Genomic DNA, 23,211 nt, shown 5'->3' with positions numbered 1-23,211 from the left:
CGGTCATAGGACCCTCACAAAATTCAGATGTGTTACAGCAAATTTCGTAAAAGTTTAGGTATATTTGAGACTGTTTTCCCTTTTTAAAATTCTGAACAATAATTTTATCTCCTATATTTTAAAATGAACCAAACTTTAGAAAATGTTATATGATGTTTATTAAATTTCCTAAAACCTTGGGGGGTTAACAGTTAAATATACCAAACTTGAAAGTTTCCCGTAGTCAGAAATACACGTGTTCTTCTCTTATTGGTTCTTTTTTATATAATAAGTTATTTTTCATGATTGGAAAATAAATAAACTAATCATTATAACAGAGACATATAACAATATATAGAGAGAATAATCATATGATTATTTGATTCGTTTATCGGAATCTCGCGCCGGTGAATTTTTGACGCCGGATAGTTCGATCGCCGGCGATCACGTTAGAGGTTTTGATCGAAGATTTCGCCTGAGATTGTTAGTTTTTGTGTTGTTGGTAAAGAGGATGGTGAATTTTTTGGTGGCGCGAGCGACGAGCGATATGCTGATCGGTCCTGATTGGGCAATGAATGTTGAGATCTGCGATATATGCTCTCGCGATCCTGCGTATGCTTCTCCTTTTTCATTTTTTTTGCATGTAAAAAATGTGAATTATTTTAAAAAAATTAATATTTGTGACTGAAAACGTTGTAAATTTCAGTAGTAGTGGTTTCTGATTAGGTAGTAATTTCCCCCCCTATGTTTTTGCTATGTAGAAGTATGTTTTTATATTTTTCTGATTATGAGCTGGTTTTCTGAGTATTTGTAGGTGAAAAATACTCCTTTTTCCTTTTTTGCATGTCAAAAATTGTTTTTCTTTTACTTAAATGTGTCTTATTTGTGACTGAAATGTACGCATAAAATGGATTATATAAACTTATTCAATCTTATATATAATCCTATGAATTACTCAGGAACATTGAACTTAATGATTTTTACATACATATAATAACAGGAATTCAATAAAGAATTACTTACCTGAATTCTTCATGGTTTTAGCGGAAGCACACCAAGAGCAGAACGTATTGTTTCTCTCTTTTAACCTTACTTTTCAGAATAAATTATGATGGAGCTTATTCTTCTTTTGGCAAAGAGAGGACCCTTTTTATAATAGGGAATAGTCAGTTATGTTATCACGTTTCATCAACGTGATTAGTGAATACAATCATTATCCTATTAGGAGTTAGTAATTGTGGATACAATTTTACTAGGAGTCAGTAATTATCCTACTAGGTAACTTTCCATATAGATTAAGGATTTAACTTATTCAATTATTATTAAACCAATAAATAAATTAATTATGTGGGCCATAGAAATTTACATTCTCCCACTTGGCACACACAATGTTAATTTAATGGTTTAATGTTTACGTCAATCATGTGCACAATTAATGTTAAATTCAACATCATTTGTCATCGTTAAATAAATCAACTAAAATAAGTCATGGCGGTTGTACGTCACTTTATTGACATAGTCCCTTCCATGTACTACAGTGTTAGTCTATTACCTAACATAACCTTTCAAATACATAATGGGTCCAACGATAATACTTAGAATACTTTATCTAAGTCAGAACCTGTCATCATTATTCACAATATTATGTATACAAGAGAAAACAGGTAACAACAGAAACATATATAATTTGAGCTCAAAAATGTCAATTACATGAACATAATAAAGTCTTTACATGTAATCGTTCATTGCTATCAATAAGACCCATCCTTTCAACATGTTCAACAAATATTTTGGGCGGTAATCCTTTCGTCAAAGGATCAGCAATCATAAGCTTAGTGCTAATATGTTCAATTGACACTTTATGTTTCTGGACTTCTTCTTTAACCGAAAAGTATTTCAATTCCATATGCTTAGCACCTTTCGAATACTTATCGTTTTTTAGAGAAGAATACTGCGGCTGTATTATCACAATAAATTTTCAGCGGCCTGGCTATATTGTCGACTAGTCCAAGTTCTGAAATAAAGTTCTGCAACTAATTAGCCTGGACTATGGCCTCAAAGCATGCCACAAACTCAGCTTCCATAGTGGATGCAACTATAACAGACTGCTTCACATTTTTCCAGGATATTGCTCCTCCAGCTAATAGAAACAAATATACAAATGTGGATTTTCTTGTATCCACACAATCAGCATAATCTGAATCTGAATATCCAATCACATCTAGATGATCAGATCTTCTATAAGTGAGCATATGATCTTTCGTTCCTCGTAAGTATCGCAATACTTTCTTTGCATCCTTTCAGTGATCCATTCCAGGATTACTTTGATATCGACCCAGCATTCCAATAGCAAAACTGATGTCTGGTCTTGGATATGTTTGGGCATACATAAGACTCCCAACTATTGATGCATAAGGAATATCTTTCATTTGCTTTCGTTCCAAGTTATTCTTTGAACATTGATTGAGACTAAACTTATCTCCTTTCTGAATTGGAACGGGACTTGATGAGCATTTTTCCATTCTAAATCTCTCTAATACTTTATTAATATAGGTTTTCTGAGACAATCCCAACAATCCTTGTGATCTATCTCGAAATATTTCTATTCCAATCACATAGGATGCCTCACCCATATCTTTCATTTCAAAGTTGTTAGAGAGATATTTCTTGGTATCATGTAACAAACCAAGATCATTAGTAGCCAGCAAGATGTCATCAACATACAAGACTAACATAATAAACTTACTCCCACTGACCTTTAGATATATACACCGATCAACAGTGTTTTCTTTAAATCCAAAGGTGACAATCGTTTCATTAAACTTAAGATACCATTGTTGGGAATCTTGTTTAAGTTCGTATATTGACTTCTTAAGTTTACACACCATGTGTTCCTTTCCTTTAATAGAAAACCCCTCAGGTTGATTCATATAAACTTCTTCCCCTAAATTTTCATTTAGAAAGGCTATTTTCACATCCGTTTGATGTAGCTCTAAGTTATTATGAGCTACCAAGGCCATTATAATTCTGAGTGAATCTTTTCTAGAGACGGGTGAAAACGTCTCTTTATAGTCAATGTCATCCTTTTGAGTGAAACCTTTGGCAGCAAGTCTCGCCTTGTGACGTTCGATGTTGCCAGTTGAGTCGCATTTGGTCTTAAAGACCCATTTACACCCAACTCTTTTGCAACCTTCTGGTAATTCAACAAGGTCCCAAACTTCATTTTGTTCCATAGATTTTAACTCATCTTTCATAGCATTTATCCATTTATCAGAATTGTTGCTTTCAATGGCTTGTGAAAATGAAACTGGATCACCATCAATTCCCAAGTCAGTTTCTGACTCATGTAGATATACCAAATAATCATCAGAAATAGCAGATCTCCTTTGTCTTTGTGATCTTGTTGCTACTTCTTGGGGTTCATCTACTACAGGTTCATCAATTATGGCTTCATTAGTAGGAATATTAATTTGTTGTTCTTGTTGATTACTTTGTTGTACAACAGCTTCAGGAACAACAAATTTAAAAGAAGTACAGGGTAGAGGAATTTGCACCCTAACTTCTTTAATTTCCACATTACGTGGTTCTTCACTCCCACTAACTTCATCATTCTCAATGAATCTAGCGTTTTCAGTTTCAACTATTCTCATACTATGATTAGGACAGTAAAATCTATACCTCTTTGATTTTTCTGGATAACCAGTGAAGAAACCACTGATTGTTCTTGAATCTAGTTTCTTTTCTTGTGGATTATATACTCTAACTTCTGCCGGGCAACCCCAAACATGCAGGTGCCTCAAACTAGGTTTCCTACCAGTCCACAGTTCAAAAGGTGTCTTTGAGACTGCTTTACTAGGAATCCTATTTAGCAAGTAAACGACAGTCCTTAAAGCATACATCCATAACGAAGGAGGTAAAGATGAATTACTTAACATACTCCTAACCATATCCATTAATGTACGATTACGCCTTTCTGCCACACCATTTTGTTGTGGTGTGTCAGGCATTTGTATTGAGCACATATGTCACGCTTTTCGAGGAATTTAGCAAATGGACCTGGGTGTTGTCCACTTTCATCATATCTTTCATAATATTCACCACTTCTATCAAACCTGATTATTTTCACCTTTCTATCTAATTGTCTTTCAACCTCAGTAATAAATACCTCTAAAGCATTAATCGCTTGAGATTTTTCATGCAACAAATAGCTATATCCATAACGTGAAAAGTCATCAATAAAAGTGATAAAATATTTTTCTTTATTGAAAGATGTGATATCAAAAGAACCACATATATCAGTGTGTATAATTTCAAGAAGCTGTGTGCTTCTTGTGGCTCCTTTCTTTGTGTGTTTTGTTTGTTTTTCTTTAATATAATCAACACAAATATTAAGGTCAGTAAAATCTAAATTTTGGAAGAATTTCATTCTTAACTAATCTTTCCAGTCTTTCTTTGGATATGTGACCTAGACGTTTATGCCACAAGTAAGCGGATTGTTCATTCACCAAACTTCGTTTGGTTCCAACATTATGATGCAGAGTTAAGAGTATTTCGGCAAACAGATTATCAAGATTCAGTTTGTATAAATTATCACAAAGAGTACCAGTACCAATGAGATAATTATTCTTAAACAAACTAAAACATCCATTACCAAAATTAAAAGAATATCCAGTCTTATCCAACTTAGACAAAAAAACTAAATTTCTCTAAAGAGAAGGAACATAAACAGTTTCTACTAAATCTAAGTGACGTCCAGTATCGAGAATAAGACGATAAGTCCCGATAGCTTCAACTGGAGCCTTCACTCTATTCCCCATGTAAACAAATCTTTCATTCTTGTTTATGGTTTGGATTGTTAGGAATCCCTGCATAGTATTAGAAACATGAACAGTACAACCAGAGTCAATCCACCAAGTATTATAAGGAACTTCAGTTAAATTTGATTCGAGACATGTAAAAGCACAAGGCTTACCTTTCTCCTCAAACCATGCCTTACGTTTCAGGCAATCTTTCTGAAAGAGTCCAGATTTTCCACAGAAATGACACTTTCCATTCTTGTTCCCTTTCTTATGTACTTGAGATAAGGACTGATTAACATTAAGTTGCTTCTGTTGTCTCTTACCATGCTTCTTTCCTTTCTTTTTAGCTCCTTGATGATTTACAAAGTTAATAGAGTGGGTTCCTTGATTCTTTTGCCTTATTTCCTCTTGAACTAGCATATCATGCAATTCATGCACGTTCCATTTGTCTTTTATGGTATTGTAGTTCATTTGGAAAGGACCATACTCAAACGGTAATGAGTTGATGATGAACTGTACAAGGAAATTCTGTTCCACTTCCATTCCCAATGACTTAAGTCTTGCTGCTATATTTGTCATTTCAATGACATGCTCATGCATAGTACGTGAACCATCAAACTTCATGGTGGTCAAAGTACCCATTAGTGTCCCAGCAAGAGACTTATCAGCAGTTTGGGAAGACTATTCCACAAGTTTCAGAAGTTCTTTTGCGCTTTCAGTTTTGGGAAGAGTAGTCTTAATGTTGCCCGCAATATTCATTCGCATAAACATTAAGCCTAATCTGTTAGACCGATCCCAGTGCTTATAATAGGATTTTTCTTCATCACTGCTAGCTTCAGTAATAGCAGTTGGCTTTTCAGAGTAAAGTGCAGCATCAAGATCTAAAACTCCAAGATGGAATTTGATCTGTTCGCACCAATCTAAAAAGTTAAATCCGTTAAAAGTCGTAACAGAGGCAGAGTGCGATGAAGGGCAAGTGCTGCAAGTAAAATATGCTGATTTATTAATACTTTGAGTTACACATTATCAAATTCAGAAATGGCTTACTTAAATGTATATTGATGTTCTCCTTTGGGCGAAACATCAAAATTCAACTTTAAACATAATGATGCTTAAAAATATATTTAACACAAAACGATAATATTTAATGTATCAATTAATAATATTTATCATCTTTGGATAAATAAATAAAACTAACGATACATCAAAATTATCTCTTTAATATTTATTGGTCATACAAACAAACAATCAACCTTTGGGTGATCCACAAATGTCTTATGACCAAAAATTTAATTTACCCATAATTATTAGATCAATTATAAGCATCAAGATTAATGGGTAATTAATTTAAACTTTAACCTTTATTTTGGAATTAATTTCATAAAGATTCGACCACTTTGGTGATTAACGAATCTTACATATATGATTCCAAAAGATTCAAAATAATATAATATCAAAGGAAAAATAAAATAGGCACTATTTAAATAAACTCCACCAAAACATGAGTTGCTTCCATATAAAACAGAAAAGATTCCAACTTCAGTAAATTCCATTCCTTTTATTATTATTATTAAGAAATCCTTTCAACATAAGAATTACTACTAATACGTAATAGTGTATTTCTATGAACAAACTTAAGTTATTTTTCTAATTGTGCTATATGTACGTTATGGGACCAGGCGTCATTCTCAAATTACAAAAATTATGCACATATAATAATTTTCCACAAACTTTCTCTTTCCAGATTACTTAAACAAAGAAAACAATGCTATTTTATGATTTCTTTTATACCTTGACTAATGGGTACCCATCAAATTTTATTATTCAGTAATTGTGAAATTTCTAACAAACATAAAAACTCACAAAATCTGGAGAAACATTAATTTTAATGGAAAATCACTAGTTCCAAAAACCTTGCTCTGATACCACCTGTAAGCATAAAACGGATTATATAAACTTATTCAATTTTATATATAATCCTATGAATTACTCAGGAACGTTGAACTTAATGATTTTCACATACACATAATAACAGGAATTCAATAAAGAATTACTTACCTGAATTCTCCATGGTTTTAGCGGAAGCACACCAAGAGCAGAACGTATTGTTTCTCTCTCTTAACCTTACTTTTCAAAATAAATTATGATGGAGCTTATTCTTCTTTTGGCAAAGAGAGGACCCCTTTTATAATAGGGAATAGTCAGTTATGTTTTCACGTTTCATCAACGTGATTGGTGGATACAATCATTATCCTCTTAGGAGCCAGTAATTGTGGATACAATTTTACTAGGAGTCAGTAATTATCCTACTAGGTAACTTTCCATATAGATTAAGGATTTAACTTATTCAATTATTATTAAACCAATAAATAAATTAATTATGTGGGCCATAGAAATTTACATGAAAATGTTGTAAATTTCAGTATTAGTGGTTTCTGATCAGATGGTAATTTTTTTCCTCTGCTTTTTGCTATGTAGAAGTATGCTTTTATGTTTTTCTGATTATGAGCTGGTTTTCTGAGTAATTGTAAGTGAAAAAAGTTGTAAGCTTTCTCTAGTATTGTTTTTGTTTTGATAACTGTGGTGTTTGGGTCAGCTTGCAGGCACATCGACAATAGGTTCTAGGCAACTTTGTCCATCAAGGCTAGAACAAATGATTATAAATCACCTAGTATTTTGTATGTAGAATTTGGCTTGTTACCGTTTTCCGATAATGAGCTGGTTTTCTGAATATTTGTAAGTGAAAAAGTTGAAAGCTTTCTATAGAAAAGTCGTTTTTAATCACTGTGGTGTTCAAGCCAGCTTGGTCACCTCGACTAGTTTCATGTGATGCTTGCCACTTCCAACTAGCAACAAGTAATAGGTAACTATGTTGACCAACACTAGAACAAATGAGTAGAAATTACCTTATGTTTTGTCTTTGCTGACATTTGAACCTGAGACCACATGGGGGTAGCCCAGTTCATCGATCACTCAGCCACACCAAGCTTTCTATAGTATTAGTAGAGATTTTATATGCCAATTTAGCGATAGTGTGAGTTTTAAGACCTTTTAGTTTATTAAGAAATGTTTTTTCCTAATTTTTTTATCTAAAGTTTTGCCATTTTGCTTTTTCATTTAAAAGTATGATTAGGCTTTTTGGTTAAGTTTATTTGTAATTGAAAAAGTTTGAACTTTTGATAGTAGTAGTTTTTAGTTAGATAGGGGTATGCTATCTAGATTTGTATCTAAAGATGGGAGTATGCTTTCTTGTATTTGTTTGATACCTAGATTCATCATTTATTGGGCTATAATCATCTTGAACATGAACGTCACATTTCCTGTGGAAGAAGCCAATCTCTGAGGCCATTTCATGTTGGTCTTTTTGTTGAGATATTTGATCAAACGGGAAAGTGGCACTGGTCCAGGAAAACAGGGTATTCAATCGACTATTGGCAGATTTTTATTAGTGAAGTGGATCGCTAACCATGTGCTAACCTAACAATAAATTGCCCTTGGGTCTCTCCAGCAAGTCATGCTTTTTGTGGATGATCTGAATACTTGTATGAGTCTTTCATTTAAGTAAAATTAAGAATTGAGGTTCTTCTAGCCTCAATGTAATATCCCCTTTTTCTTTTGTTTTTCTATTTTCAAATATTTGGTATAATCACTAAGGTGTTTGCTTTTGTTTGGACTGAAATTGGTTAAGGTAGTTCTTACTATTTGTTTAATTTTGGTTCCCCAGGCAAGCGAAAGATGTTGTGAAAGGAACAAAAAAGCGTCTTGGCAGTAGGAAATCAAAAGTCCAGCTACTTGCCTTGACAGTAAGCTTTCGAAATTAATAAATTCCATAATGCCTTGCGCAGTACCTTATCTATTTCTGTCAAAGCTTTTACCTTCTCAAAAGACTAAATTCCACTATTCAATACTTGCTTGAACTGAATGGATTATCAAGTCCTTACCTTCCATCTTTTTTATTGGTTTTCCTTTATTTTATTTTTAACGGGAGTCTTGAGCAAATATTTTTGTCTACAGTCATTTTGTACGATGTGTTACCTCTTCTCTTTCTTCCTATGTTCACTATTTCTCCTTTACAGCAACAACAGAAATACAACCATAATGGAGGACTATTTAAGTACTGATTTAATGAAATACTTGAAGCAATATGCCAGCAATGCTACTAATAAAGTTCTAACAGCATATGTATCGATTTCTCTCTTTTTTTTTTTTTTGATAAGGTAAACAATTTTATTAACATTTGGGGGGAAAACCCTGTATACATATACCAAAAGAAGAGAACCTACACCAAAATATGGTTCTCAACAGAAGAGGTCCAATCCTCTATACAAATTGGGAGGTTTCTCTTCAACGTATAATGTCACGGTTGTGCCAATGTTCCTATTATTAACTGAAAATATCCTACTGCTAGATTTTAACTGTCTTGGTCTGTCCAATGTACCATAATCGGCGAATGATCTGAGGTTCCTGGGTATTGCAACGCATCTGCTACCATCTCCTCCCAATCAGTGGACACCGTGAAAAATGTTTGGGCATTAACAAAGATGCTGAATGAAGTAATATTGAGTTGGATGCTAAAGAAGATATTTTGTCTATATTATCTTATTTGGGAAGAAAGCAATAGAGAATATGTCAAATAATGAGAATACAACAACAACAACAACAACAAACCCAGTGTATTCCCACTTCGTGGGGTCTGGGGGGGGTAAGATGTACGCAGTCCATACCTCTACCTCTGATGAAGTAGAAAGGCTGTTTCCGAAAGACCCCCGGCTCAAGTCACGAGATATCACACAAATAATGAGAATGATGTAACAAAATCAAAAGATGCTCTTTGTTTTATGTATGTTTTGGTGTAAAGAGAGTCTTCTGTTTTTAGGTGTTGGGGTTCATTTGGATGATCATGGTTGAGCCACAATATCAGATTAAAATATTTCACCTTGGTGTATCTATAATGAAAAATGTTTGACTAATCATGAATAAATAAGTTGGGTGCTTGGATATGTATTTCTAATTTGTTTATATCACTTCAATTTTGTAAGTGAATGCTGTTCCTTGAGAATTCTGTTATTCTCTTTGGTTGGCCTACCAATTAAAAGATTGACTTGCCACACACTTAACCTGAGTGTTACCATTCTTCAGCTGTTGGAAGCAATTGTGAAGAATTGTGGAGACATTGTGCATATGCATGTCGCTGAGAAAGGTATTCTTCATCAGATGGTGAAAATGGTAAAGAAGAAGGTGATTGCAGACTCTGAACCTCCCTTATGTTATTTTTTAATCTTTCCCCTTCATAAAGTACATGCATCAATTACTCTTTTACAAATGCAGCCCGAGTTTCATGTCAAGGAAAAGATATTAGTTTTAATAGACACTTGGCAAGAAGCTTTAGGAGGACCAAGGGCGAGATACCCACAATATTATGGAGCCTACCAAGAGTTGTTGGTGAGAGTGAATGTCATTTTTTACTCCTGTTATTTGTCTACGTGAAGTTTATTTTCATCACTTTTAGGGCTTGGTATTATTTGGGCTATGTAACAAATCACCCAGACAAGTTCTGCATGAATCTAGCCATGAGGTTCAGTTTCCTAACTTAGGATATAAGCAATAGTGTTTACTTGGAGAGTAAAGTTCTCTTTTCCTTTAGTAAGTTATTCTGGAGCCATGTCTGAATCATTTTGTAAAGAGAACCGGGAACCTATCCAAACAATATTACTGTTTTATACCAGTTGATTGTCATGTGTTGGTTGCTAAAATTCCAAAAACTAAATGCTTGATTGTACTACTGAACTTGTACCAGTACTTGGAGTTTGTCCACGTCCAGTTGTTATGATAGTATTTTCCATATGCTTGCTTGACACCTCAATTTTTTTCTTGAAAGAGGTCTTTTTTGACACCTCAATTTATAGAAAATGCATGGCTTGACTTTCAGCACATTGGAGCAGTGAAAGTTCTTTGGTGGTTAAATGTTCTCTTTCCTAACATAAGTTATTCTGGGCCTTTTATGAATCATTTTGTGAAGAGAACCTAGTTCCTGTCCAACCAATATACATATTGATAATTGGTTGCTAAAATTCCAAAACCAAATGCTTGATTATTCTTGCTGAACTTTCACTACTAGTTGGGTTTTGTCCATGCCAAGTTGCTATGATATGTACTTTCTAATGCTTGCTTGATACCTCACTTCATAGAAAATCTTTTGAAATGTATTGCTTGACTTTCAGCGCCTTGGAGCAGTATTCCCTCAGAGATCTGAGAGATCAGCTCCTGCATTCACAGCTCCTCAAAAACATCTCCTGGCATCTGATCCACATAACCCTCAGAAGCCTGGGTCTGGACAGGATGCAGCCGAGTCTTCAGCAGATGCTGAGTATCCCACCTTGAGGTGACTGTTTTACATTAATAGTATCAGGCCATTTTTGTTTAGCAATTTCCAACATTCTTTTTGTTACTTTAATCCTGTTACCCAGCTGTCGGCATTCAACTAGTGTAGCTAGTTTAGTTGGTGAAGAAAAATATGAGAACAGAGGATCTTCTATGACAAGCACGATATCTGAATTTATTACTGACTAGCGTCTGCAAAGCTTGAACTTATGGGAGGTTTGTGACTACATTAATTTCTTCAATTAGAGCTAGTACTACCTTTTCCTTCAAAAGGTGATTAAAATCAAATAGCCTCTGAGCTTGATTGTTAGTAAAAAATGGTCTTCCTAGCATGCAATGTTCATTGAATTTTGAACTGTATTTTGATCTGAGTGCTTGGTAGCTAAATGAGGCAAAAGTCAATAGAACTAGACTTAAACAGGTTTGAGATGTAGAATAAAAACCTATCAATCCCATTACTATTTCCAATGTCATGAGTTTTTCTCTTAGGTCTTTTGTTGGTATCCCGTTGTGTTATAAATTGTAAGAACAATGTACTTAATAAAAAAATACAAATAGCAATAACATATGCATGTTTATTGCTATGTTAATTAATTTTCTTTGATTCTTTTCTGGATGTTTCTATTGTTAGCTTGACGGAGATTGAGAATGCACGTGGTATTATGGATATCCTTGCTGAAATGCTGAATGCATTAGGTCCTGAAAACAAAGAGGTAAACGTCCATATGCATAGTGTATGTCTAGACCAAAGGTTTTGAAGTGTTTAGACCAAAGGTTTTGATTCAACAAGTTAGATGTTTAAATTTAGAAGCTAATTGGACTATTGGAGCAGAAAAAAATGAAACAAGGGAATGTTCACCTCTAAGATATTTCCATTGTTGTTCACTTAACTTTTGTTGAATTAATATCTGTTTCTTTATTTGATGCAATATATTTGCATGTGGGGTTGCAGGGACTCAGACAAGATGTCATTGTTGATTTGGTGGCACAATGCCGTACATACAAGCAGAGATTGGTACACCTTGTAAACTCGACTACGTAAGGCCTTGTTTTACTTGACCATTTCTCATGACTTTTTCTAGATTTCTTGAAGTGCTTCTTATTTCTAAAATTAACCTTAAACTCCTGTAATTAAAGATTGTCCTATTTCTAGTGGAAGGGTCAGTCTAAATATTTGATGCTTCTTACATGTTTCATCTGTGCTTATTCTTGCTAGGAATCAAAGTTGAAGGCCAAACATTCTTTCTCGCTCTACTATTGTTATATGTACTGTTAAGTTCAAGTAATTTGAGTTGACCATTTCTCTCAGATGGGTTTTTCATTAACTTGGAAATTGCAGAGACTGGCCATGTTTACTATTAAATATTGGACTTGAAAACAAATTTGAATTTAAGACGGGACATTTGATCTGTCATCTCTCTTATTCCATCTTTGTCACGCACCACATATGTGGGTTCTTATGAGCCTTACATTTACCTGATCCAGGGATGAGTCACTGCTATGCCAAGGACTAGCACTGAATGATGACTTACAGCGTGTATTGGCCAAACATGAAGCTATTGCATCAGGAACTTCTGTTAAAGGGGAAACATCAAAACCTGAACCTGCCCAATCCCTTGTAGATGTTGATAGTCCTCTGATTGATACTGGAGCCACCATCCAGCCAGACCAAGGGTACTTTAATTCCTTCTTATTTCTTTTTACCAATCTAATGTACTTTTTTTCGTTTCATAATACACTTGACTCTTGAGTTGATGTATTCGTTTCAAGAAGGACCTGAGAAATATGGATATCTGATTCTCATACCTAAAATCAGTAGACATGAATTGCCTAGATCATCGAATATTTGTCGGACAGTTATTGTTTCTTACAATAGCAAATATAGGTCTTGATTTTAGTTTCAGAGTGTTGATCCGGTCAAAAGCATTTTATTTAATCCTAAATGTGAATGTTGTGCTTTCCAGATCTACATCAAGTGCTTCAGGGACGCAGTTGCTTCTTCCTGCTCCTGCATCAGCTAATGGTCTATCAACAACTTCAAAAGAAATTGTCCGTATGATAGATCTTCTCAGCGGAAATGACTTTGGCTTAGAAACATCTGAGAATGCTCCCTTAGAAACATCTGAGAATGCTCTTGCGCTTGTTCCTGCTGGAGAACCTCAGCCAGCAAGTCCTTCACAGAACAATGCCCTTGCTGTTCTCGACATGTTTTCACAGCCTAGCACCACACCCTCTACATATTCAGTTGGTCAGGGACACCCTTCATCCCCTCAATTTCAGCAGCAACAGAATTTTAATTCTGTGCAACCATCTTTGTACCAAAATGGAAGTGTCCCTGGTATGAGCTACACTCAAGGCTCCACTCCTGCCTGGAACAAGCAGATGTCACAGCAACAACAGCCTGCTTCTCCAGTCTACGGTGATTCCTATTTTATCCTGCATGCTTTCCACTTGAGTTACAGTGTTAAAGACCTGATTAAAAAAACAAAAACGAAGTATGTTGGAAATATGCCTGTTGTGTACCTTGGCTACCTGTGCTTCTGGGTTGGATACTGCATCCTGGTGGATTAGTCGAGGTGCACATAAGCCAATCCAACACGACCGATTTAAAAAGGATATGTCTGTTGTGTTAAACCCTTTTTGTCCTTTTGAGCTTTGTCTTCCTGGTTCGTTGAGATACCTAGTAGATAGAAGTCGTATTAGGGAATATACGCATATGTTTCTTCTTTGCTTAATGTTTAAAACCCTTTTTTAAGTTTAAGACCCTCTCTTGTTCAATTTCTGTGGTGCTATGAATTTGCCCATGTTTTTAGACCCTTGCTCATATACTCATTCAATTTGTGAATAGGAACTCAAAGCTCTAATCCTTTTGCCCTTCCTCCATGGGAAATTGAGGCAGAAGACAGCCAAATAACGGGTAGCCCTTATGCTCAGCCTGTGCTAAATAATCAGTTGATGCCAGGTAGTTCACAAGCTCTAGTATTGCACAATAATCCAGTGATGCCTGGCAGTCCACATGCTATGCCAATGCAAAATGATCAGCTGGTTGTAGCCAATGCCCAGCAACTAGCGGGCGGTACATACCTCCACGGCATGTATCAGCCAAATACTGCTGGACAGCATGCTACGATGAACAATCTGGTCATGCAAAGCAATCAGATGGAAGGCTTACATCCTCAACAATTCCAAGGTGGACAGCCAGCGGGTTTGTATCCACAACAAATGCCTTCTGGTCACATGGCTTATATGTATTCTCAGCAAATGTACGTCAACCAAATGGCCAGCTATGGTTACAGTAACACTCAACAACAAAATACTCAGTTCCTAACCCAAGGAATGTCTGGGCTCTCTATGACGGACAATGGTTCTTCTTATCCAGTTTCCACTCCTTCGTATGTGCCATCTGGAAAGCCCTCGAAGCCTCAAGACAAATTGTTCGGGGACCTAGTTGACCTTTCAAAATTCAAATCAACCAACGGTGCTCCGGGGAGTGCTGGCAGCACGTGACAGCGACTAGTTTAGCACCTTTTATTCTTTTTTCTTTTCTTTTCAACTTTGATATATTAGCATCCTATTTGATTCATAAGCTTCTGTTTCTCTTCTTTATTTTCAAATTTACAAATCCATATTCATTTGTTGGTTCTTCACGAGATGATGAGAGTTGTGTACATTTCTTGTAGAGAGAGAAGAATTAGATTCAAAAGAAAGGAACTCGAGGAACCTCTCGTTTCGCTACCTTGAATTTATATAGGATATATTCATTTATTTCATTTTTATGCACTTTCAGTATAGCTGTGTGCCTCTCTTATTACATTTCTCATTTTGCTGCAATGAGTTCTCTCTATTCTGTCTCGTTTGTACAGTTGGTTGAATCAAATTGTCATATTATTGTATTACAAGTTGCCAATTAAGTAAAACACCAAGAGGTAAGTGATTTAAGATGTTGGCTACAATAACAACGACCTTGTCCTTCCGCGTGGAGGTAGAAAGATTGTTTTTGTAAGAACTCAGCTCAATTGCTGCTTAACTATTTTAATTCAATTTGCGAATGAGTTTTATGTTAGCTTTTCAAAAATAATTTCTCGTGTTTGAATTTAGTTCAACATATTTTGGGACAAACACAAGAGAAACAACTCCAACAAAGTGGTTAAAATAAACAACAACAACAATATACTCAGTATATTTCCACATAGTAAGATCTGAGGAGGGTAGAATATACATAGTTCATACCATTACTCAGAGTTGAGGTAGAGTAAACAATATATGAAAAGACATAATATAAGAACAAGAAACAAAAGGTAGTAATAAAACAACATACATTAGCATAACAACACCTAAAAACTCCAAGAACAAGACACTACTCGTAAAACGCTACAACTACTAACCCCATCCCATTAACCTTCTACCGTAATACGTATCCTCCACTTCTTCCTATATGAAGTGGTCAATATCATAGCTATTTAAAACTTGGGGGACTAACTTTAACGTTTACAAATCCCGAGGAGTTATATCTTCCATCCAAAAAAACAAGAGTGGCAAAGGTGAAACAACAATAGTCATCGAAGGTTTCTGTAATTTCTGCAAAAAGGTGAAATCTTTGTATTTTCTTGTTTATTTTTTTTTTAACTGTATTTTTTAATTTATGTTTGTATTTTAGGTTCCTATTTAGCTTTGAAGTGGTAGCTGATTGTTGAGGAGAAAGTCAATAAGGATGCAGGTTCCATTGTTTTCTTTTCTATTACCAAATTTCAGATTAAAGAATTGATTTTTCAATCTCGTTTCTGTTTTTTCTTAGCTTGATCCATTCAATAAATAAAATAAAATAAATTGTTCTTTGTTGTGCTCGTGGTTGCCAATCTTGAACCCAATTTTTCCATTTGTTTTTGGGGTTTGTGTGTTTAGGTTCTTAAGTTTCATGTAATAAATACAATAATGATATACAATTTAAAAGTCAGATCTTTTTCAAGAAGAAGTTAAAAACAATTGAAAAATAAAGAAGATTCATTTGTCATTCGAATTTATTGAAGGGGTGCAGTTTTTATTTACTGTGTAAATTAGTAAGGGTAAAGATTTTAGAGTGGACAAATTCAGTGGCGGAGCCAGGATTTTCATTAAGGAGGTTCAGAAATAACATGCGAACAAATTGAAGGGGTTTCGACATCTACTATATACACATAAAACATAATTTTGACGATATATAAATAGTATAATTTTCCACCGCTCGCTAAAGGGTAGCTCCGCCCCTGATTAGTACACTCCTCTTGACAGTTATGGCTGTATCTTGATAAATATTGTATGATGATGCAGGCTTCAAGGGCAAGACTTTTCAAGGAGTACAAAGAAGTACAGAGAGAGAAAACAGCTGATCCTGATATTCAATTAGTTTGTGATGATTCTAATATCTTTAAATGGACGGCGCTTATTAAAGTATTCTCCGCTATGATATGCTCCATTATAAAAAGAAGATGAGAAAAAGCTTTGTATAATCATCTAATTGACTTCTCTATCATGTTGTGTGCAGGGGCCATCTGAAACTCCTTATGATGGTGGAGTTTTCCAGCTTGCTTTCTCAGTTCCGGAGCAGTATCCTTTGCAACCTCCTCAAGTGCGGTTCCTGACCAAAATATTTCACCCAAACGTTCATTTTAAGGTATCGTCTAAGTTATGCTTTTGTGTTACTCTTTGGTTTCTTTAATGAGATTAAACTTTGGTTAGAGTCTGGTATCCTGAAGTGCCACAAGTCACTAGTGGAAATTGCTATCCATTTCCTGCTTTATGTTTGCTGCTCTCTGTCCTTCGATAAAGAAAAATTTTGTAAATGCTGCTGGTTTCTCTCTATATAAACTCACCGAGCAAAGTTAATCACAAAGAAATGCTGTTTTTCCTCTCAATTATTTGGGATGATGTCAAACTCCTATTCCACTTCTTGTTCCTTTACCCCCATGCTTCGTCGGTACATATTTTAGCTTCATGCCCTCCTCTTCCACTTCTCGTTCCTTTACCCCATGCTTCGTCGATACATATTTTAGCTTCATGCCCTCCTCTTCCACTTCCCGTTCCTTTATCCCCATGCTTCGTCGATGCATATTTTAGCTTCATGTGCAACATTAGTTGGCCATTGTATTGTGGAATTATTTTCCCGAATACCAATCAACCACCCAACCGATTATTTATGCTCTAATTTTAAACGCCTTAAGTCAGCTACTGAGTCCTCTATGTCCGTTGGCTCTATGCCAGTTCAGCATTCGGTGGATTCATCATATTACAAATGTCAACCTACTGCAACCTTCCTGTTTTATAGGCTGGGACCTGCCATACTTTGTACATAAGTTGAGTTTGATATTAGTTTTCGGTGTTATTGTAAAGTTATAACTGATTAAGTTTGAGATTAGTTAACCATTTGTTGTAAATTCCATTAGTTACAATGTTTTATGCAATTATAGTGCTGGATGTAGGAAGCATGTTCTTTATGTTAAAACTCATGAATTTATGTCATTAGTAATTTTGTGGACTTCTAGTGGAATACCTACTACACTTTCTTTCCTAGTTTTGTACTTTTTACATGTAAAGGCTAATCTTTTGTTTGGAAACATTGTAATTTTCTGGGCTCCAATGTTCAGTTTTCTTGTTTCCCCTAAATGGAGAAAACCGAATCATGTATTTTCTAGATGGACTGAGAAAAATCTCTCACTATCCAGGAATAAATGTTCTCTCACTACAACTACAACAACCGCAGCATACCCAGTGTATTCTCACAAAGTGGGGTCTAGGGAGGGTAGAGTGTATGCAGTACTCACCTCTACCTCAGAGGTGAGGTAGAAGGTGTTTGCGATAGACCCTCAGAATATAGGTTCTCTCACTATGCAGTTGGTTGTTACTTACTAATCAAAAATGAGTTGTTACTTGCTAATCTCGCTTTTCATTCTTCATTTAACTTTTTTCTTGTTTGGTACTCAGACGGGAGAGATTTGCCTTGATATTTTGAAGAACGCATGGAGTCCGGCATGGACACTCCAGTCTGTTTGTCGAGCTATAATTGCTCTGATGGCTCATCCTGAACCTGATAGCCCACTAAACTGTGACTCAGGTATTATATGATTTTTTTGGAGGCTCTGATGCCTTGATTTGACGATTGCAGATGCATCCATTTTCATTTCAAGCTCTTAATTCTCCCCATTTCAAGTCCTTGTTAATATTCACGAGAAATATGAGAACATTAGGACCATCTAGGTGTCTGAAAACTTGTATTAGAGATTTAAACTATATTTGCGACGACTTTGATCCTCCCACTAGTCGGGGTGTGCAGCACACAGTAGATCCAAACCAAAGATTGAGTGAGAGAGAAAAATTGCTTCAACAGTCGGGAGAAGAAAATTAAAGGAGTAATTTCGATGTTGACAAAATGTGTTGTGGATGTTTCCTATGGTTTACGGGCAAGAGAAGAGAGTATCACATGAAGTCAATATCAGTAGAAACTCGAAAGGGGTGCTTCTAACTAATTCTGTCTATAACTTGAATGAACTACATTCTCTTTGATCCCTTTCCGGAACCAGTCCTAGACCTCTCTTTTGAATATTTTCCAGCGGCTAAAAATTATTGAATGATGAAAAAGGGCGTGGATCCCGGGGGGAAGGTTTCAAGCACTCAAGGTGTGACTTGGGAACCCGGTGATATCGGTTTTTGATGAGCTTGAATTTGATCAGATATCCAACTGTTGCGATATCTAAATTAGTAACAAATCTTCCGAGGGAAGATGAAGAAGAATAAAAAGGAAGAAGGGAGGGAGGTTCCAGAACTAGTCTACGCAACTAAGAAAATGAAAGACAACTTCATAGCGTATTTCCCTCTTCTAGGCATCTTCCTGGGGTCCCAAATGTAATTTGACATCTTTCCACATGCGTCCTCTTATCTTAGTTGTATTCATAACAGACTTTGGCTATGTTGCTCGGACTCTTCAAAACGGGTGTGTGCCGGATTCTCCAAAAGTAGTGCATTTTTGGAGAATCCGACTCGGGTGTGGCATCAAAAGTGAAGAGTCTGCGCGACTTACCACTTGGGAACCGGTTGGTATAGTTTTTTTTTATGAGCTCGGATTTTGTTTAGATTCAAGGTAGATGACAGTGCTTCTTTCCTCGTCAACTTTTTCGTCCTCTCCTCTTTTGAAATCCTCCAATGGCCTAATGAAATCCAATTTTTGATTACACAGGCAATCTTCTTCGGTCCGGTGACATCAGAGGTTACCAGTCCATGGCAAGGATGTACACTAGGCTTGCAGCAATGCCCAAGAAGGGGTAAAAGACAATGAGTATTGTGTAAACTTAATCTTCTTGTAATAATGGCATTAACACATCTGCTTGGTGTTCTGTAGCAACTTTCCATGAAACTATATTGTGTATTGATATACTTATGATACAACTCAATCACTTCTATTAGTTTTTTTGTTGTGTTTGTGTGTGTCCTTAGTATAAGATGGATTTATATAAATCATCTTGATTATTGTACCGTTGCAAAGTTTCATTCTAATACTGGTAAAGTTGCCTCCATGTGGTGATCAGGAGATGATGGGTTCAAGTCTTGAAAACAGCCTCTGGCGGAAATGCAAGGTAAGGCTGCATACAATATACCCTTATGGTGAGGTCCTTTCTCGGACTCTGCGCATAGCGAAAATTTTAGTGCATCGGGCTGTTTTTTTTTTTTTTTCATCTAATACTGCATGAGTAATTTGTTATTAGACTAATGTCCCTCTAATTGACGCTTCTGGATGATATTCCGTTTTGCGTTCAGGGGTGGCTCAAGGATGAGGCTACTAAAGCCTTTGCTTTAGGCTCTTAAATCTCAAGGACTTAAAAAATTTTATTTTATAATTTTATTTTCTTTTGGTGGAATCCATCAACAGACACTTAAATTTTGTACGATTTTTCACTTTGACACTTAAAATAGACGGTGTTTATTTTTGGAACCTCAACTAGCGTGCGGGTGTGTTATTTTGGCATTTTTTTGAATGGTTGGCATAGCGCGTGTTCCACGTATATGAAAGCGCGTGAAAGTCCTTTTTTGACTGACGTGACGTGTAAATTGACCCACAAACACTATTTTAACTCAACCCCATTAATTTATACCCTCTTCACCATTTTTATTCACTATTTTTGTCAATCTTAAGCTTATTTAATAGTAATAATTGTAGAGAAATTTAATTCGTGAAGAGTAGATAATAAGCATCACTTTTATGTACACCCACAATTATTTATTTATTTATTTAAAAAAGATCAAATCATCATCATCTTCCCTACCCAACCTATGCATCTTCTTTGACCTCCATTAATGAAGGTTGGATTTTTCATTCTCTTTATGAGCTTTTTTAATCGAGGCATTTGCAGCTATGGCGTTGTCGGAATCTCTTTGATGTCTCCAAAATCTCCATGACGTGGTTTGTTTTTCTTTCTTTCATCACTTAAATTTAGTGTAGTTATATTTGGGAAGTGATTCAAATTTTTTGCACTTTATTAACAATATTTTCAATAGACAAAATCATTTAATTTTAATAATCAAAGTTACACGTGCGTGGCACGTGTGGCTAGACTAGTTTAAAATAATAATGCTTGAAAAGACAATATTTAGGTAAAAAAATCGTTTTCTAAACCTTTACTTCTTTTGTTTTATTTTACTTGATACATGCACGAATATACTTACTCATTGTATCAAATATCAGTAAATAGATACATATATTTGAAAACATATATACATATATCAAGTATAAAAAATACATGTATTTGTTATTGACAAGGTTGTATTTATATATATATATATATTCGTGTATAGATACTTCTCAATTTATATATACATATAACAGATCATTAGTACACAGATACATGTATGTGCTTCAGATAAATGTATCTACGCACATCACTTAATAGATTCCTACACGATACAACAAACTCATATCTGGATCCAACACCACTGTTCCATCGGTATCATCACCGACACGATAGCCGAGAAATCAGCCAATGATAGAGAGAGGGGATACGGTGGCTGTTACGAAAGGCTCCTTCTGTTTCAAGACAAAGGAGAGATGGAGAAAGGCGAGTGAGATCGAGAAATAGGAGGGGAGAGATTTTTGGCTATAAGTAGTGATAGATTATGTAATTATTTCAAAGTGTAGAGGGATTTAATAATTATGATAAAGATGTTTGGTTATTTATGTAGTTTAATTTTTCCATATTTATTTGTATGTACTATTTTCTTTCATAATAATTAGCAACATAAAATAATCAAAAGGACATAAGAAAAATTTAGTTGACTCTCTAAATTTTATTACTTACACATAAATTGGGATAGAAAAAAATGCTATAAATCAGAATAACTAATAATTTAAAATTTTTGTAATAAATATGTGAAAAATTTAGTTAACTTTCAAAATTGTATCAATACCACACAAAATTAGACAGGAAGTATAATATATATTATTTAAAAAATTACGTAAAAAGTATATAAATCACAATAGTTAATTTAAAAATCTTCTTCACGTTGGGCCCATGTTGACACGTGTCATATCACACCTAATAACTTAAAGGCAAAAATTCACATATAGTCTCATTAGAGTATCTATAACTAACTTCCTAGTCTAAATTTCATATTTACAATTCATAGACAAAATAAACGACAGTTTTATGTATATATACACAAAAAGGAAGGAAAAGTCCACATAACAAAAAGAGATAAAAAAAGGAAATTTTAATGTAATAAATGTTCTTAATCTTCTCCAACTTTTCATTTATTTCTCTGATATAACAGATCAATAAATATGAATTTATGCGTTAATTACTCCCTCAAAAGTTGAGAATATTTTTCTTTAATTGTGATCTACAGGAGAAAGTTGGTAATTCGTGCATACAAAATTCTAGTATATACGATTTACGCAAATTATTTTTTTACTTGAATTTATTTACTGAAATTCTTTTTCGAATCTAATACGCAATAAAAATTGATTCAATTTCAACATAATGAAAATCGATTTTATTATTGATTTGAATTAGATTTTCGAAATTGAATGCACAATATAAACTTCAAACACTTTCAAATTGTCAAATTTGTAATTACTATTATTTTTGTATACAATAACTTCAATTGTTATTTTGTGTTTCAATTTTCATATTCAATATTTATTTTCGTAATTTTGAAAAAAAAATTCACAGAAGTTGTTAAAAGGTTATAATCCTTGTTTGTGTTAGTTTTTTTTTCTTTTCTAAATCCCATTTGTAATTGCAATTTGTGTGATATATTCATTCATTACTCTACTGCATATTTCATAATATACATATTGACAGTCTTTTAATATTTTTTTTATGTATATCTATTAATAGTATATTTGAATTTCTATATATCTGTTAACATAAGTGTATAATTGTATTTGTATATATGTTTTAAAGGTTACAAAGATTGTTTTTATTTGTATAGCTATTGTTTGTATATCTATATATTAGTTTACATAAATTTGATATTTGTATATCTGTTGTTTGTATATCTATATGTACATATATGCAAATGAAGTATACATATATTCAAATCAAAACTATTGTTTATTATTTGTATATCTGTATATACAAATTTGAATGTTGTTTGTAAATGATATTGCAAATGAAATATACATATATTCAAGTCAAAATTGTTGTTTATTATTTATATATTTGTTGTTTGTATATCTGTATATACAAATTTGAATGTTGTTTGTAAACGATATTGCAAACGAAATATTCATATATTCAAGTCAAAATTGTTGTTTATTATTTATATATTCTTTTGTTTATATATCTGTATATACAAATTTGAATGTTGTTTGTAAACGAAATATACATATTTGTATATCTGTTGTTTGTATACCTGTATATACATATATGCAAACGAAATAAACATATACATATATGTTTATTATTTGTATATCTGTTGTTTGTATATCTGTATATACAAATCTGAATGTTTTACATAATAACAAATTTGAATGTATATACATATATGCACTCTAAAATTGTATATATCTGCATATGCATTATTCTTC

At 34.2% G+C, this 23,211-nt stretch overlaps 2 protein-coding genes across 6 annotated transcripts; both read left to right on the top strand.

The window, feature by feature from the left end:
- Nucleotides 1–292: 292 nt before the first annotated feature.
- LOC107847270 (TOM1-like protein 9) lies at nucleotides 293–14,939 on the top strand. 2 transcript variants are annotated; one of them, XM_016691464.2, is made up of 10 exons: nucleotides 293–591; nucleotides 8,503–8,581; nucleotides 9,918–10,016; nucleotides 10,107–10,220; nucleotides 11,000–11,160; nucleotides 11,791–11,872; nucleotides 12,112–12,197; nucleotides 12,645–12,833; nucleotides 13,124–13,578; nucleotides 14,008–14,939. In XM_016691464.2, exons 1-10 carry the CDS (start codon nucleotides 491–493, stop codon nucleotides 14,664–14,666), a joined length of 2,025 nt encoding a protein of 674 aa, XP_016546950.1. In that variant the 5' UTR covers nucleotides 293–490; the 3' UTR covers nucleotides 14,667–14,939. The 2 variants fall into 2 exon arrangements, with proteins under 2 accessions (XP_016546950.1, XP_047255997.1); XM_047400041.1 differs by lacking the exon at nucleotides 10,107–10,220 and having other exon boundaries at nucleotides 299–591.
- Nucleotides 14,940–15,626: 687 nt separating this feature from the next.
- LOC107848349 (protein PEROXIN-4) lies at nucleotides 15,627–19,603 on the top strand. 4 transcript variants are annotated; one of them, XM_016693107.2, is made up of 6 exons: nucleotides 15,627–15,724; nucleotides 15,817–15,876; nucleotides 16,467–16,586; nucleotides 16,681–16,809; nucleotides 18,117–18,246; nucleotides 19,366–19,603. In XM_016693107.2, exons 2-6 carry the CDS (start codon nucleotides 15,871–15,873, stop codon nucleotides 19,452–19,454), a joined length of 474 nt encoding a protein of 157 aa, XP_016548593.1. In that variant the 5' UTR covers nucleotides 15,627–15,724; nucleotides 15,817–15,870; the 3' UTR covers nucleotides 19,455–19,603. The 4 variants fall into 4 exon arrangements, with proteins under 4 accessions (XP_016548593.1, XP_016548591.1, XP_047255998.1 ...); XM_016693105.2 differs by having other exon boundaries at nucleotides 15,627–15,747; XM_047400042.1 differs by having other exon boundaries at nucleotides 15,633–15,700.
- The last annotated feature ends 3,608 nt before the right edge of the window (nucleotides 19,604–23,211 follow it).

This window comes from Capsicum annuum, chromosome 11 (assembly GCF_002878395.1).
Source record: "Capsicum annuum cultivar UCD-10X-F1 chromosome 11, UCD10Xv1.1, whole genome shotgun sequence".
In the NCBI taxonomy this organism is placed as follows: domain Eukaryota; kingdom Viridiplantae; phylum Streptophyta; class Magnoliopsida; order Solanales; family Solanaceae; genus Capsicum; species Capsicum annuum.
Note: the sequence above shows the minus strand (reverse complement) of the source record. Positions and strands in the feature narration are given on the sequence as shown.

What these genes read in the sequence shown, in the direction of transcription:
- LOC107847270 (XM_016691464.2), top strand. Translation starts at nt 491, where the DNA reads ATGGTGAATTTTTTGGTGGCGCGAGCGACGAGCGATATGCTGATCGGT. An exon ending in GAGCCTACCAAGAGTTGTTG is followed by an intron (nt 10,221 to 10,999) that starts GTGAGAGTGAAT and finishes CTTGACTTTCAG; the next exon opens with CGCCTTGGAGCAGTATTCCC. An exon ending in CACCTTGTAAACTCGACTAC is followed by an intron (nt 12,198 to 12,644) that starts GTAAGGCCTTGT and finishes TACCTGATCCAG; the next exon opens with GGATGAGTCACTGCTATGCC.
- LOC107848349 (XM_016693104.2), top strand. Translation starts at nt 16,455, where the DNA reads ATGATGATGCAGGCTTCAAGGGCAAGACTTTTCAAGGAGTACAAAGAA. An exon ending in AATGGACGGCGCTTATTAAA is followed by an intron (nt 16,587 to 16,680) that starts GTATTCTCCGCT and finishes TGTTGTGTGCAG; the next exon opens with GGGCCATCTGAAACTCCTTA. An exon ending in ACCCAAACGTTCATTTTAAG is followed by an intron (nt 16,810 to 18,116) that starts GTATCGTCTAAG and finishes TTTGGTACTCAG; the next exon opens with ACGGGAGAGATTTGCCTTGA.